Source organism: Zingiber officinale, chromosome 1A, assembly GCF_018446385.1.
Source record: "Zingiber officinale cultivar Zhangliang chromosome 1A, Zo_v1.1, whole genome shotgun sequence".
In the NCBI taxonomy this organism is placed as follows: domain Eukaryota; kingdom Viridiplantae; phylum Streptophyta; class Magnoliopsida; order Zingiberales; family Zingiberaceae; genus Zingiber; species Zingiber officinale.
The window spans coordinates 192,899,027-192,915,266 of NC_055987.1; the positions used below are offsets into that span (position 1 = coordinate 192,899,027).

At 36.1% G+C, this 16,240-nt stretch overlaps 1 protein-coding gene, 1 long non-coding RNA gene and 1 other non-coding gene across 3 annotated transcripts; 2 read left to right on the top strand and 1 right to left on the bottom strand.

The window, feature by feature from the left end:
* Positions 1-209: 209 nt before the first annotated feature.
* LOC122038970 lies at positions 210-3,044 on the bottom strand. The gene is made up of 4 exons (XR_006127978.1): positions 2,484-3,044; positions 2,317-2,396; positions 1,780-1,931; positions 210-636 (listed from the first exon to the last, which is right to left on the bottom strand). It is a non-coding gene; the product is annotated as an uncharacterized LOC122038970 (long non-coding RNA).
* Positions 3,045-5,160: 2,116 nt separating this feature from the next.
* TRNAS-CGA lies at positions 5,161-5,242 on the top strand. The gene has a single exon. It is a non-coding gene; the product is annotated as a tRNA-Ser (tRNA).
* On the top strand, positions 5,165-8,328 carry LOC122038969. The gene is made up of 4 exons (XM_042598960.1): positions 5,165-5,221; positions 5,367-5,525; positions 6,134-6,252; positions 8,101-8,328. Exons 1-4 carry the CDS (start codon positions 5,167-5,169, stop codon positions 8,110-8,112), a joined length of 345 nt encoding a protein of 114 aa, XP_042454894.1. The 5' UTR covers positions 5,165-5,166; the 3' UTR covers positions 8,113-8,328.
* Positions 8,329-16,240: the final 7,912 nt, after the last annotated feature.

A 16,240-nucleotide genomic window follows, 5' to 3' on the forward strand; every position in this document is an offset into this window, starting at 1 on the left:
GAGCAAGGAATGATCCACTCTCCCACTCAAGTTCCATATGTCATATCTTGGATCAGATGCATTTGCATATGGATTAGATGCTTTTGCATATGGATTATGGAGATCAATACTGATAACTGATGCAGTGCTGAGACACAGTTGCTACGACAAAGTAAAAGCAATAAGTGGACAATCCAAGAACAACATTAAAGACTCATTATAGCTACATGTTGAAATTGAAGAGGATCAAACTGACAAGATCCTCAAATATATTGAAAGCTACAACAACATTATCATACCACAATTACAACACCAACATTATTCAATAGTGTTTAATGATATAAATTAACAAACCAAGTTTACATCTAGAATTACAACATTTAACCATTTACAAACCAAGTTTGCGTCAGTCAATATCAGTAGCAGATCCAGACAAAAATTTAAAAAGGTACTAGATAAAAATTTAAGATAGTATAGCTCCCGAAAGCCACGTAGTCTTGCTGATGACAAAGGAGGTCATGAAATTTAAAGAAATTGACAAATGTCACTACACTTCCAGATGCTTTGGTCCCTCTCATTAGCGGTAAACATGTGTTGTAGACCAAACAAAGAAACCTCCAGGTCTAAGAATCCTATTGAGCTCCAGTGGCTTCCCACCTGCATTAACATAGTTCAGATATAAAATTGAGGATAAACATTACTCTACAAAAGTAAAAGAATTGACTAAAATATAACAGGTACCATCTGTATTCCAGTGGACTATACAGAGTGAACACTGAATCAAATCAAATATATTGTTAGGAAATGACAGCTTCTGAGTTCCAATTATTGATAAAAAGGCTGGAATACCACACTCTAATGCAAATTGTATCCGATCCTATCCCCTAAATATCCACCAAAGCTTGCAACACCACAACCAACATCAAGGACCCCTTGTGTGCCCTCCCCCATTGATGGCTAGAAGATTCGGGTAAAATCAAGAAAAGAAGTATTACTAGTTTAGACAAATCTATCAATTATCAGATTGAGAATCCCATTAAAAATTAGTTTTAGGAAATCAAAGTGGTATATATGCTTATTACAATCTGAGGACTTATTTAAAAAATGATTAAAAATCAAAGAAAAATAGAAAATTTTTTAACTTGAATGCAGTTTTACAAAAGATCATTGCACATTTTCAGGAATGGTTTCCCATATCTAAGATGATTTAGTGATGATGGCATTAAAAAAATTAATGTTACCAACACAAGGATAACAAATAGTTTCTTTTCATCTACCAAAGACAAGGTTTGTTGCTACCTCTGGAGGTTGATATCCAATACTGCCTAAGATTGGATAAAATAATCATTCTCATTAGGTAGTCTATTTAATGAAAATAGAGTTCATCTCAAATGAGTCATTGGAGAAGAGTGAAGACATAATATTAAAAAAATACAAGATACTAGAATATATTCCCACTCAAGACAATCAACAATGGATAATCTTGCAATGAAAATTTATCAAATATTTGGAATTAATAAAGAGCATTGTACATTTTATAGAAAGTAACAGAAACAGAATGGAACGGGCATGCATTCATGTTCATTACTCAATATTATCAAAAGGTAAGCCTTAGGTCATAAGTGCTAATTGAACCAATTAAAAGCAAAATTCCACTGACTCTAGAGAAAAAAATAATCAAACGAGAACCCCATAATTATAGAAGGAATAACATCTTGGCCTGTAATACAGGCATGTCCAGCAATTTCTTTGGTTGAAATTAACAACAGAATATCAAAATAGCTGAGAATACTTGCTTACTTGCTCGATGAACTCGATGTATTTAGAAACACCATCTTTAAATTGAGTTCCACTAAGAAGGAAAACCAAGTAAACACCTCCGTACTCAGTTTTGGTCTTTCTTATATTCAACGAGTTTGGTGCGAGGAACATTATCATACCAAATCTGTTGACTGCAAAATAGAGAATTTAGGAAGACCAAATGAATGACAGGCAAAGCTCCAAAGCAACCAAAATATCATCTAATAGCAAGCAGAATACTTCCATCATTTTCCCTTCTATTTTCACACTTATCAAAGTTCCATGGATGTGATCTCTAAAATACTGAGTCAACACGATTACACGAAGTCCAAAAAAGTTTCCAATAAGTTCAAAAATTCAAGGATGAATATTTTTAAAAATGAATGAAAAATTTATAGAAGGCAAGGTGATTTTTAATGTACGATTGCTGAAGAGTAGAACAAGGAAAATAAGAAATCAACTACTGAGGTACACTCAACGTATCTCGAAGGAAACAATGTGAGATAATCATACTCGACAGATGCTAACTTATCATACCATATTCTTCTCAAAGTGGTAGCACGTTCCTCCTTTTCAGATCAGTACGAGTCAACACGGGAATCGGAAGCAACGAGAAACTAGCTAGGGCAATCATCAGGAGTAATCAGATACATTGCGACCATCAATGAGAGAATTGGGGAAAATGAAAACCATAGCCGGCTTACCCAAGAATCAATCTCACCATGTCTCTGCTCTTGGGCCATGGAACCAACACCTTGTACCTCCACGGTAGCGACACAAGACACCTGAGGCTAGGCTTGGGCAATGCTGCTCTAAATGAACCAGAGAAGAAAGTATGATCCAAATGAACTTCCTGCAGCACTAAATGAGAGGAGCGGATAATGATGCCCTAGTTCGTCAGTGAGTGGTGAGACATAGGAAGGAGAGGGCTCGCGGAGAGGGAGAGCTTGCTGGTCAAGAGAGGGCTTGCGGCAAGGGAAAGCTCGCGGCGAGGGAGAGCTCGCGGTATAAGAGGGCTCGATGCGAGAGAGAGTCGTAGGTCCGGTCTCGTAGCTTCAGGGCGCATTTGCCGCGAGGGGGGCGAAGGAGGGGGGCGCTTTGGCGATTCAGAGAGGAAGGCGCGTTCGACGATTCGGAGAGGGAGGAGTGGCTAGGTTTCGTGGTGAAGAATCGCGAGGAGAAGTTTGACGCGATTCTGCCTTCGTTGCGTTATCAACTTCTCACACGGATGAAGTGGAACTCGCCACATAAGCGTGCCGCACGAAAACCGCAAGACTCTCACCGTAGCAGATCAATTATATATATATATATATATATATATATATATATATATATATATATATATGTATATATATATATAGTATTAAAGTCTATTTCTTTAAATATCTATACTCCTTGATAGTCTTTTCTTAAATATATTTTGAATTCTATCATTTAATTTCTACCATTTAATGTTTAAACTCGTGCATATTTTATATTTATTGATATTATGCTTGAATCGCATAGTCAACCCAACTAACAATTATGTTAGATAGTTAAGTGATGCATATCTAATACAACTACACTTTCTTATTTACACTGTAGGTTAATTAAATTTACTAATTAATAGCTACTAGCTAGCTAGCTGATGATGTCGTCAATTCCTTCAAGAAATATTTGCTGGAGGAACAGAGACATCATTGACAACAATCGAATGGGCTATGTCAGAGCTGGTGAAGAACCCTGAGGCAATGGAGAAGGCCCAACGAGAGATAAGGGAAGCCATGCGAGGGAATAATAAGCTGGAAAAGAGTGACATATCCAAGTTCAGCTACCTCAAATTGGTCATCAAGGAGACGTTGAGGCTCCATCCTCCGGGCCCTTTGTTGCTCCCGAGAGTATGCACAAACACCTGCGAGGTCATGGGGTATCGAGTGCCGGCAGGAGCCCGAGTCCTGATCAATGCATTCGTGTTGGCCAGAGATGAGACCTATTGGGGCTCCGATGCCGAAAGCTTCAAGCCGGAGAGATTTGAGAACGGCTCAGTCGACTTCAGGGGCTTCAACTTGGAGTTCTTGCCATTTGGTGTAGGTCGAAGGATATGCCCCCCGGCATGACCTTTGGGCTATCGGCGGTGGAAGTTGGGTTGGCTTGCCTCCTCTTCCACTTATATACAGTGTCGTTCATCGTGAAATTAATCTTCGATATATTTTCTTGTAAGATGTTATTGAATATGAGAGATTCATATAACACGTTAACTAGTCGTTAAAAAATAAATCGCTTTATTTAATTTTAAATTTATAAAATTTTTAAAAAATAAAATTTTAAAAAAAATTATACATATGAGATGTGTCAGGACTGGCCCACCCCATACATACTTGAACGCATTCAAGACATTAAACGCGTTCAAGTAAAGAGGTATTATAATATCCTTTCATAATGTCAAATTAATGTACAATGTCATTATAATATCATATTAACGGGCACGTTGCAGATGACCTAATAAGTATAGGAAAAGGTGAAAAGGTGATTAGTACGTACTTGTTTTTTTCGTTAAACTAGATATTAACTTTTTCAATTTTAAAGATACTAACTGGATATTATAAATCTAAATGTAGTTGTATAAGTGATTCCTCGTCCAGTAATCAACCCTATCAGAATTTTTTTTTATAATGTACAGTTGCTAAATTTCAACCATAAGTATTTGACAACTACGGTAACACCCCTGCCGCGGCATCATGGCCCAGAGGCAACTAATACGTAGTTTGAAGCTCAAATTAGGTGCTACTAATGGAATTTGTTTTACATTTTCTTAGATGGTCAAATTTCAATAGTGTTGTCAAATGAATTAATCCGTGATGTGGCGGGTTAATTGGTTAAAAATCTATTATATGGCGGGGGCATGGCAAGGTAGCTCGCCATCCTAGTTGATGGGAAAATCTCCAACTCAAGACAACCTAACCTAAAACGGGTTGTGAGTTAAGTATGTCAGCCCGCTCGTCAAAAAATAAAAAATATAGAAAACTTAAAAAATTTATATTTGGATTGTGAATTCGACAAGTCAAACCTACATTTTCCACTTTGGTTTTAAAATATTAAAGTTTTTTTTCTCAATCCACCGATCAATTTAAATCTATCATGGGTCGATCGGCATGAGTCGCGATGCTAGGCGATTTGACCCGTTTGGATCGATCATAAAATGAGTTAATAATATTTTAACTCAACTCACTTAAATTGTTTGATAGGATAAGTTAATTTGACAAGCTAACCAAATTTGAATATAAAATAAATTAAAATAAGAAATAATAATCAAAATGTTTGGATTGTAAAGTCTCATAGTAAAAATATGGAAAAGATATATTTATTACAATTATAAATTATAATCTCCAAATGTTACCATGTGTCGATATGTCCGAGTGGTTAAGGAGACAGACTCGAAATCTGTTGGGCTTTGCCTGCGCAGGTTCGAATCCTGCTGTCGACGAAAATTTTTTCTCTTTTTTTTATCCCTAATTTTTTTGCTTTAAAAATTATCCTTCTTGTTTTGAAGATTTGGATCGGATTTATACTTTCTGTAAACCCCCTTCCCTTTCTTTCTGTTCTGGTAGTCATGGCGGAAGAGGCCACTGATGGCGGCGTCAATAAGGCTACGCCACCACTTACGCGCTACGATTTGGACCCCAAGTTGGACGCATGCCTAGACCTCTCTATCCGCCGTCTCCTTTACTCCTCCCTCGCTGGTGCCTCTGCTGCCGTCCTCTTCTTCAGTGAGCCTTGATTTTTTTTTTAGATTTTATTTTTAGATGCTTCAGTCGATCACTCGATTGAATTTTTGGATGTTCCGGTGTCTTCAGATCTCTAACTTGGAATAGCTTTATAGTTTATATTGGCACTCGCTTACTCCAAAATCTGTGAAATGCACCCATTCGATTAGAAATTAGGGTTTGAGCGGATTGGACTTCAACTCCATCAGTACCATTGCCTATATAGAATTAAATAATGAATTGGAAAAATAATTTATAAAAAATTTGTTTCGTGCTAATCTTGATGGCATCAAATTAACCTGTATGCTAGTAAATTCTTAGTTTTAGGGCTTATTGGTCCTGGTCAGCTGACTTGATATTTTTTGTTGAATGTCTCCGAAGAGATCTTTTCAAAGAAAAGATTTAGTTTTCCAAAATGAAGATATTCTAAAATATTTTGAAAAACAGCTTTTTTGGTTGAAACATCCAGCACTTTTATGCTTCATAATCTTAGATATACTACATTGAAAAATGTTAGGTCAACTAGGAAACCAGATGCAGTGTGTATATTCATTTGGTTATTTAATAATACTGATATTTGTGCTTTTATCTATTTTTCCTTACTGCATAAGGGAGTCGAACTACAAGATGGGCAACTGTTGCTTTTAGTGCTGGTGCAGGAGTTGGATCAGCATACACTGAATGCTCTTACATTCTCAATGGTTATTTGCCAAAATGGCCAGCTTATAAGGTTTCCATCTATCTCTTCCTTCTCTAGTGATATTTTTAACTTTTATCCCTGTGTTTACCCACCTTTTCTGAAATCATATATCTCTGTTTGCCTGGTTTCCTTTTGTTGAATATATCTCTTAATAAGGATGTTGTTTTCTGATACATAGCTGAATAAAGTCAGCAAACGTTTTGTTTTTTTTTGGCTTTTGTTGTATATACACTCTTTGCTTTTACTTTGTTTGTTGGACTTAAATTTTACATCTTCGAATTTTTGACACTATCTTAGAATAGCTCTTAGAACCTAACAAAGCTCTCCATTATTTACATCTGGGCTTGCTACTATTATTGATGCTGCTGGAAGTAATCTTGCAATGTGAAGTAAAATGTTTGCAAGGAGGTGGACTTTGCACATATGATTGGATTAGGAACTATGGTTTTACTTTCTTCTCCCTGTCCTTGATTTTAGAATATGTCATGTGCTAGATTCTCTGGAATTAAGGATACTTCAACTTCCAATAACAAATTACAAGATGCATCAATATCTCAATATAAGTAGAATGAAGTAGCAAATTATCATCAATCAGTTTAGTTTCATCCGCTCTTATTTTTTTGTTGATTGTTCCTTCAATCAGCCTCAGAAAGACTTGGCCTTGATCATTCTCCATTTTATGTGATTCTTCAATTTTTCCATGAACTCATAAATACACAATCACTGAGTTAAAAAATAAAAATAAAAAATAAAATAATAATAATAAAAAAACTGGTATCAGTAGTATTCTAATGGAAACACTTGTATGTGCACTAAGTGAACATAATTAGTCAGCAGCTTCTCTGCTTGTGGATTGTGGAAGTAGCTGGGCAAGGAGCTAATGCAGAACACACTAGTAGGTTTTGTAAATTATCATACTGTATGGTCGAACACAATGGGAACTGAATTTGTTGACTATGGGCTTTACAGATTATTTGTTATTTGACCTGAGACAACATCCTGTTTTCCCCTCTAGGATTAAGGGTTTGAGGGAGGGCTGATAAATTTGTTCACCATTTTCATCCATTAAACTTTTTGTTTAACAGCGTTGAACCCAACATAAAGTGAAGTGTGGACTGATTATAGGCTGTCAACAACAGGCAATGATGGTGAGATTTGCTCAACTATGGCAGAATCACTGTTGATTCCACCTGATTTTGGACAAATCAATCTTAAGATGAATCTGTGATCCAGACCATCTCATCAATGTAACATCTGTCAAATGTTGCATATGGGAAATAGTAGCTAGAGATAGCAAGAAAATATCTGTCAAGTTGATGCACATATGAAAGTGTAGTCAGTACATTCATTTGATCTAGTCAGTAACAAAGTTATGTACATTTGAATATGGCTGTTTAAGTCTAATTTGTGATTATGTGCATTTCTTATTTTAGTCGCACTTAATTTATTTCATTATATGTTAACTCTGAGACATTGAGTTTTAACTCTAGGCTATGCTATGTCTATGTTCAGGATAGAGGCTTTGACTTTAGAGATGATAAGTATCCATTTAATTTCCCCTTTTGAGTATGGATTCTTTTAGTTTGTCTGTGGTGGTAAGTTATGATCTTCTTTTTATAACCTGAATCTCACATCGTGGATTATCTTCTTTGAGAATTGCCTTTATGTAGATAAGAGCATGATTATTTTTTTTTTTGATGTAGACATCTAATATTACGATCGGGGTCAGTCAAAGAACTTCAAATAAGATTTGATTGCTAAACTAGAATGAAGAAACTTTTCTCTTGATATCCTTGATACAATGCTAGTCCATTTGGTTTGGTTCTCCCATAATGTGCAATGACTGTTCTAATTCTCTGATACTTGTTTTCCTGACAGGTTGAAAAGTAAAGATCGAGCCAGTGAGCGAGGATCGCTGTTCAAGGAATTTTTCAACATAAATTGTTTTTCTAGCTTTATCATCATGTCCGTCGCACTTGTGCTTGACGGATGCTTCGACATAAATTGGTTTGTACTGTTGCATTTTGCAGATTAAAGCTTCCTGCTGCTTTTGTGGCAGCGTTGCTTTGATACCTGGAGAAAATGCGATAAGCCTCGTTTGAATTATCTAATCTGCATATCGACGCTTTACAAGCACGCAAGCCTATCATGAAATATCGAAATGTTTTGAGGTGCACTCATCATTTGGGGAAGATAATTCCCCCTAAGAATAGGGCATTAATTCAATCTTTGGAATTTCTTGATCTAACAGGCCAAAAAAGGAAAAAGTGAAACCATCCCTCTGGGCTGCTCGAGATTTTAAGTATATTTTTTTTATTCATATACACACGGATATTCTCTTTTTTTTTTGTTCCCCAAAAATTAAAATAATAAAATCTGTCGACTAAAGTTAGCATAGTTCTGCAAAGTCTTTCTCTTGACTAATTTATACTTCCATTTATATTTTAATTTCATCTTTGGAATCTGTATTACACACACATAGAGGCATTCGTAAGTACTGAATGCGTATAATATAAAAACTAATATTATTACCAATGATGGATTTCTGATCCATCAATTTATTTCGGTACATATTATATTAATGCTGGGAATTAATATAAGTTCACTACGTATATTAATTATCTATTAATTATGGTATGATAATAATGATTAAAACTTGATGTAGGCGTCGAGCTGTCCGGTGAGCGTTTCCGGCGTCAAGACGATTTCCTTGCTGAGAAGGTACCCTCGAGCCCCTCGGAACCGTCCCGTGCCGCCGACGATCGCCCGCTCCGACACCGTCGCCAGCAACGGCTGCGATATGAAATATGCCTTGGATGTCCAGTGAGCTGCCGTTGTACTTGCCGCCGGTGAACACCATGCTGAACACCGTGAACCCGGAGGCGCCGGACCTGTCCGAGCCGATGCCGAGGCCTTGTGAGTGGCCGATGATGGGCGCCCTCAGGTCGGTAGTCTCCCGGAGGGCGTTGTCGTAGGCGACGATGTTCCCGAAGCCGGTGGCTAAGCCGGAGTTGTCGGCGTTGACCGACAGAACCACGGTGGCGTTGGGAGTGCCCAAGATTCTCTCGTGCTGGAAGAAGCGCAGGTGGTAGTAGCTCTCCGCAGATCATGCGGCTGCAGCTGACACAAGCAAAAAGTAGCAGAAGAAGAAGAAGGTGGACGATGCCATTGCAATTGGCAGACGTACGCTAATTAAGGATTAACGGCTGAGGATTAAGGGATCGCAATACAATAAATTAACTATAGCTAGTGTGGTGCAATTAAATTGTGTCAAGGTGATGGGTTTATATAGGACGTGAGAAGCTGCATGCATGTGCCATATATGCATGACGTCAATTGATTAGCACGTGATTAAAAGCCAAGAGCGGGTCGCATAGGAAATTATCTGCTCCATTATAATTAATCCGCAAAGACCAAGATCCGGTCACTGTTTTAACTTGCAAGCATCGTTTCTTTGTAGTCTATTTCCTTTTTTCTTGGATATAACTATAACAAATATATACATACATATACATACTAAAATTAAATAGCCGTAGAAAACGCCATATTGTGTTGTGTATTATTATAATAGTATACTTTATGGCACTGAAAAGTATATGCTTGACTTAGATTTTATAATATGGTTGTTAAAGTATTCTTATGATGAAGTCAATCTTTGAATCTTGACCATCCCTATCAATTAAGGATCAAGATCGTATCCTTCCACCTTTCAAAGCAAAATTCGAGAAATAACCATCGAGAAAAAGTTTAAGCAAAAAATTATAGGATTTAAGGAACTTAGTTTCGATAGCATTTACATAGTTTTATATATATCCAAATTGATGCGGTAGAGATAATCACTATAATGCGGCATGGTCAAATCAAAATTGAGTTAGAAGTCAAAGTCAAGATAAATTTAGGTTCGGTCAAGATAAGCTCAAGTAAAGTGAAGTCAAGCTCGGGTCTAGTTAAACTGAATTCTGATCAAGTTGACCCTTACTAGAAGATCTCATGTCAAATCCATCCGAGTCACATCTAAGTTTGATCCCCTTGAATTAGGAACATTGATTCGACTCAGCGGTTATTGAAGTGCTAATGACCAACGAGTGTGTCTCTTGGTCACGAAGGAAAAGGTATGTCCTTTGGAAATCAAGGTCATCATTTCATTCTCTATTTAAAGGTAATTTGTTGCAACATCAAGGCAATTCTAATATTCTCTATTACTCCTCTTACTTTTCGCCTTTCGTTTTTCTCTATTTTTTCTCGAAGGTCTGATTTGAATGTCAGAGTGGCTGAACCTAGCTCAAACTCGGTTGTCCTCCTTATTAGAACCCTTAGCGGCCAGCTAGAGGGGGAGGTAAATAGTCCCTGTACAAATTAAACAAACAAACCTTTCGCGGACTTATAACTTAGAATAAAACATTTGCATAGACAAAATAAGAAATAAACTGAAAAAATAGAGACACAGAGAATTTTACTTGGTTACAACTGCAGAGGTTGTTAATCCAAGGAATAAAATTGCGCTAATTTCTCCTTCGGGTGGAGAAACCTCTTTACAGCAATGAAGCACAAAAAAACGAAGCTAAAACAGACAAAGAAGCGTATACAAGTATTGCTTGAATAATTTTTGTTGTTTTTAGCTTCTGGGAGCAGGGCTACTTATATAGCCCTGCTCGGGGCGCTTGGAAGAATTCCAAGTGCTTAGAGGGGGATAAAACCATATCCCCGACGCGTCGGTCAAAAGCCACGTCGATCTTGATAAAACTTGGGTTCCGAGCGCCCGGAGTCCGGGTGCCCCGAAGGGTGACAGTCAACATTTTGTTGACTTTCACTCCGGACCTCTAGCTTCGGCTCCATTTACTTTGGTCCGGGTTTTTCGCTCCGGCTCCGCTCGCTTGGGTGATTTCGACCATCCGGAATAGGGTTCATCGGAACCCAACTTCCGGCCTTCTCGAGCAAGTTTCTATTCCGACTTCTCGTCCCTCGGAAATGTCGCGTGCCTCTTTCTCGCCCGTCCACATACTCTTCCGCAACACCTCATCCCTCAGATGCACTAAACCCGTCGGCTCTTTCCCGTGTCGTCCTTCTCGCTAACTGTGTCTTTTGCTCGATGCCCTGTGCACCTAAGTTCCTGTACACTTAGACACAAGGTTACACACAATAGGACTTAACTTAACTTGTTTGATTACATCAAAATTATCTTGGAGTACCAACACTCCTAACGTATTCTTTGAGTCTTTCCAAATAAGTTTATCCAAAAAAAGAAGTCTTTCCAAAAAGGAAGTCTTTACAAAAAAGGAAGTCTATAGAGAAGTCTTTCCATAAGGGAAGTCTTTCTAGATAAGTCTTTCCCAACAAGTCTTCCAACAAAGGCTGACCTCTCAGGGTGTCTTCCTAACAACAATATTTTGTTAATATAATATAATTATATATTAAATAAATAAATTTTGAGTCTTTTGAGTACTTATTTTTGAACAATAGTTTGAATAACTCACGAACATATTCGAATCTTTCGAGCTAAACCCGAACTCAAGCTTTGATTCGAGCCAAATCTAAATAAAAAATTTTAAACTTTTTGAGTTTCGAATCGAGCTTGAACTCGAATATAACTAATTCGATCCAAATTCAAGCCTTAGATTTTTCTTCATATTCGACTCGATTCGATTCGTTTACACCCTTATATTTATAACATTCTGGTTATAAGTGACCGTTGATGATGTGACATTGGAGGCACCTCAAATGTCTTCCAGGACGCCTCCATATGGATAAAATTTTATCCAATTTGCAATGACTACGCAACGACTATGTGTCATTGAAGGTGTCTTCGGTTGGTCTGAGGCGACTTAGTTACTTCATATAAGTTGTTAAAGAAGGTAATTTTAAAACATATTAGATAGCATATCAAATATATAGAAAGCTTTGTATGTTTATATACTTAAACTATTACCTTATATATGGTTTGACCTTTTCACAATTCAAGTGGATATATGTTCTGACAGCATGATATTCTTGTTCATTAATTATCTAGAAATAGTTGCACTCATTTTCTTATTAGGAAACTTAAAAATAGAAAGCAGCTCTGAATCAACTAGTTGACTATTATCAAAATTTCGAGGACATTTACGATTTCTAGTTTTCACATTATCAGTAGAATATTAATAGGAGAAGGAAGTTGCTTCTTCAACCAAATATGCATTATATATTGATCCCTCAATTATTGTATTGTTATAAATATTGTTCTTTAATTTCCTCAAAAATCTTTCAAATTGATATATTCATTTGTATTGCACAGGACCACCTAGTTGTGCCTCATAAGGTAAATGAACAGCTACATCCATCTATATTGTAGAAGTTATCAGTTATGCAGTTATCAGCAGGGAGTAATTCTGACATCAATTGACATATGTCATCGTAATATCGTTCAAAGAAATGATGTTCTGCCTTCATGTTCAATAATTTTGCAGTAGTTGATAGTTGAGAATGGTTAGAAGAAATGTGTTCCTATAATTCTCTTTCACTAGTCTTTAATATATAATACATTTTCTGAACTTCAGGCATATGTGTTTCCTCTATATTCGATTAATCATATGCATTCATTACGTTGCAAACCATTGATTACATTACATTCACGAGTTTTGATGATTCCTCTTTAGCAATCGGGCAAGATGACCAAGCAATAGAAGGTCCAATTTTGGTCAAATACATATGGCTTTCCATGACAATACTAGTTGTAATAATTTAGAACAAACTCATACATGCATATATGTATTTTCACTATATCCTCGTTATGGGAAGCTATATTTCTACATCTACGTTGATTATATAGATACTTTAACTCGGCATCATTTAAGCATTCTAGATGAGACTTAACAAAGTTCACAAACTCTTCAACCTCAGTAAAAAAATTCTTGACTATAAATCCATTGTCTAACCTATTACACATCTAAACCTTATTCATATACATTATATTCTAATGATAATAAAATTTTTAACATGGTTAACCATGTCAAATTAAGCATGCTTATATTATAATCATTTAGGTCTCATGAAACTATATAAGCATGCTTTTCTAAAGTAAATATCGAAAACCTTAGTATCTTGTAAGAGGTTCACCTATGATTGGTTTAAAAGAATGAGCTCTTTTGTAAGTCTCATAAAACTAATTGCAATTGAATATGAATAATTGTATCTCTAACTAGTCTAATTATCAAACTTAACAATTAGCATGTATGATAATGGAAAATTATAATTGGGCAATCATTAGAGATGGAGAATAAGTTATCTGTCACTAATAGTGACGAAGTAAATAACCTGTCGCTAAAACAGTCACTAAATTTATTACTAATATATGATTTTCTTCTTAGTGCATATAGAAAAGATAGAAGATATTTTATCTAAAAGGATTTAGGTTAAAATTGATAATATCACACTATTATAAAAATTTATGAGTTATTTTGATCATAACATTATTATCGATGGATATTTTGATCCTAACATTATTATTGATTGACTTTGAATATTTCTTTTTAATCGATCAATAATGGATTCAAGAAAAAAAACACAGATAAATAATTTTCTGTATTATATTAAAAAAAAATCTTCTCCGTGGTCAGTGTCATTCAAATAAGAAAGGGTTTGACTTTCTTACTTGGATAATGAAACATGAAGCCTGAATAGCGATTTGTTAGAACTTAAGCAAACATTTCAACCCTAATTAACTAATCAATTTATGCAATCTTAACTACTACATTTGACTTTTGATTTACTCGATTAATTACCTCCCCGTGGCCGTAATCCGCACTTTAAATACAGCTAATTAAATAAATGACGTGGTTAATTTGACATTAAATTACGTTTCCGGTCTCTGCATGCATCAGTGAGACTGGATACACTGCATGCCTTTACGTAATTGATCATTATAATTAATAACTCCATATATTGCCAACTAGTTAATTATGAATTACAATCATTAGAATTTTAAATGAACATTTTGTTTATCTGTGCCACATGTCATATCAAACATATAAAAATTTACTATTTTTTCATTATTAAAAAATCTCCCATTAATTTATTCCCCTATCTATCAAATCACACGTCTCCAAGAAAAAAAAAATCTAAAAACAAATAAAAATCTCAAACCTACGCCGATTCAAACTTTTTCGTTTTACACACTTCGTCCAAGCGTCCATTAATAACTCCATTAAATACATTAATTATTTCCACCCATCGATACGGTACACGTATACTTGTATTCGTGATGATGAAATATGGAATTAATGTTGCCGTATGAAATTAATTTGGGGTTAAAATTTAGCACGTTTGAATATATCTTTATCCATACCTTAATTTACTACTCAGCACTAACGTTGGCATATAACCATTAAGAAAAAATTATAATTAATTATTAATATAGAGACATAATTTTATTTAAATATCCTTGATAATGATGTTAAAATTATATTATATATATACTGCATGGTAAAATGGAAATTAATTATGTGTTACTCACATCTGATCAGACGAAGCATGTGCCTATTGTCTTGTATTGTTATAATTGTATACTTTATCGCACTGAAAAGTATATGCTTGACTTAGATTTTATAAAATGGTTGTTGAAATATTCTTGGAATAAAATCAATCTTTGAATTGATTGACCATACTTAGAATAAAAAAGTTTAAGCAAAAAATTATAGGAGTTAACTTAGTTTCGATAGCATTGTAGTTGTTATAAAGAAATTGTTATATCTAAATATATTTTTTTAATCTAAATATTGTATTTAGCTAGGTCAGTACCTTAATTGACAGTTACTAGTTCTTACAGAATATATATCTTCTGAAGTTGTTAGAATTTGTCAAGCAATAATTAACAAAATGCTGATTTAAATATATAATTTTTAAAGGAAAAATCTACTAAGAGCTACGGTAAATAGTTTATTTCTGTTGGATATTGGGGCCTTAAATAGACCAAAATGATTTAGAGGAAGGAAGCCATCAATTGTTGAAAGTCGTAATTGACTTCAAAATTGAAATCTACGATTCGCGTAGATAGATTTAGACTATTAATTTGCTCAAAACCGATTAAGGGTGAATGAGAAATTAATGTTTAAAGTCAGCCCAAAATAACATTTATTATTCATTAATAAAGTGCATGGGAGAATAGTCCCACATCGTAAATTCTCGATGTGTATTCTCTACTTATTAATGAAGATGTGTTAATGGAGTTAACACAAAAATAAAAGGACAGGTTACCCCTTAGCCCAGGGTGAGCAGGTGCTCGCACCTGTGAGCTCGCCACCCGCCACGTGCGCACGTGCGCAATGGGCGCTTTGTAGCCGCACTTTGCACTTCGGCTTAAATTTATGCTCCAGGTGACATTGCAGTGCCTACGTGGCACTCGGGTGACGTGTCAGGCTCGTACCTGACGTAGCAGCACCTATGCGGCATCCTCGTGGGCAAAGGGAGATGACTGGACAGTTGACTTAGGGAATGGATGGCTACCGTTGATCAACGTTGATCAAATAGGTATGATGGATCGCTTGTGATGCGATCTAGAGCGTTGGATCGCAAAGAGTAACGATCTGACGGCCTGGGATGAGACTTGATCTGAAGCATCGAATCAATGGATCCAGATCCAATGGCCGATGACAATAGGCGGGATCTGAGGGTCACAACTCCTCAGATCCGATGGATGAGATTGAAGTGGGCTTGGTGAAGGGTTACAACCCTTCAGAATGGATGATCTAAATCGATCCAGCCCAAGGAACACATCCACTCACCCAAAGGACAATCAACCTCTTCTTCAGTATAAATAGAACCCTCCAGATGATGGAAAATTCACTCAATTCACTCAATCCTCTCTTTTCTTCCTCAAGCATTCATCTCATCTTGTGCATTCAAGAGTCCAAAAAGTCTACTAGAAGGTTCGCTGGTCTCGGAAGTCGGAGTGCTACGATTCCGAGACGTTCGTCGTCGTTGTATCTTGGGAACGAATTGTAACAATCCGTTAAACACCGTAGCGGAGCAATATCGTTTACGGAGA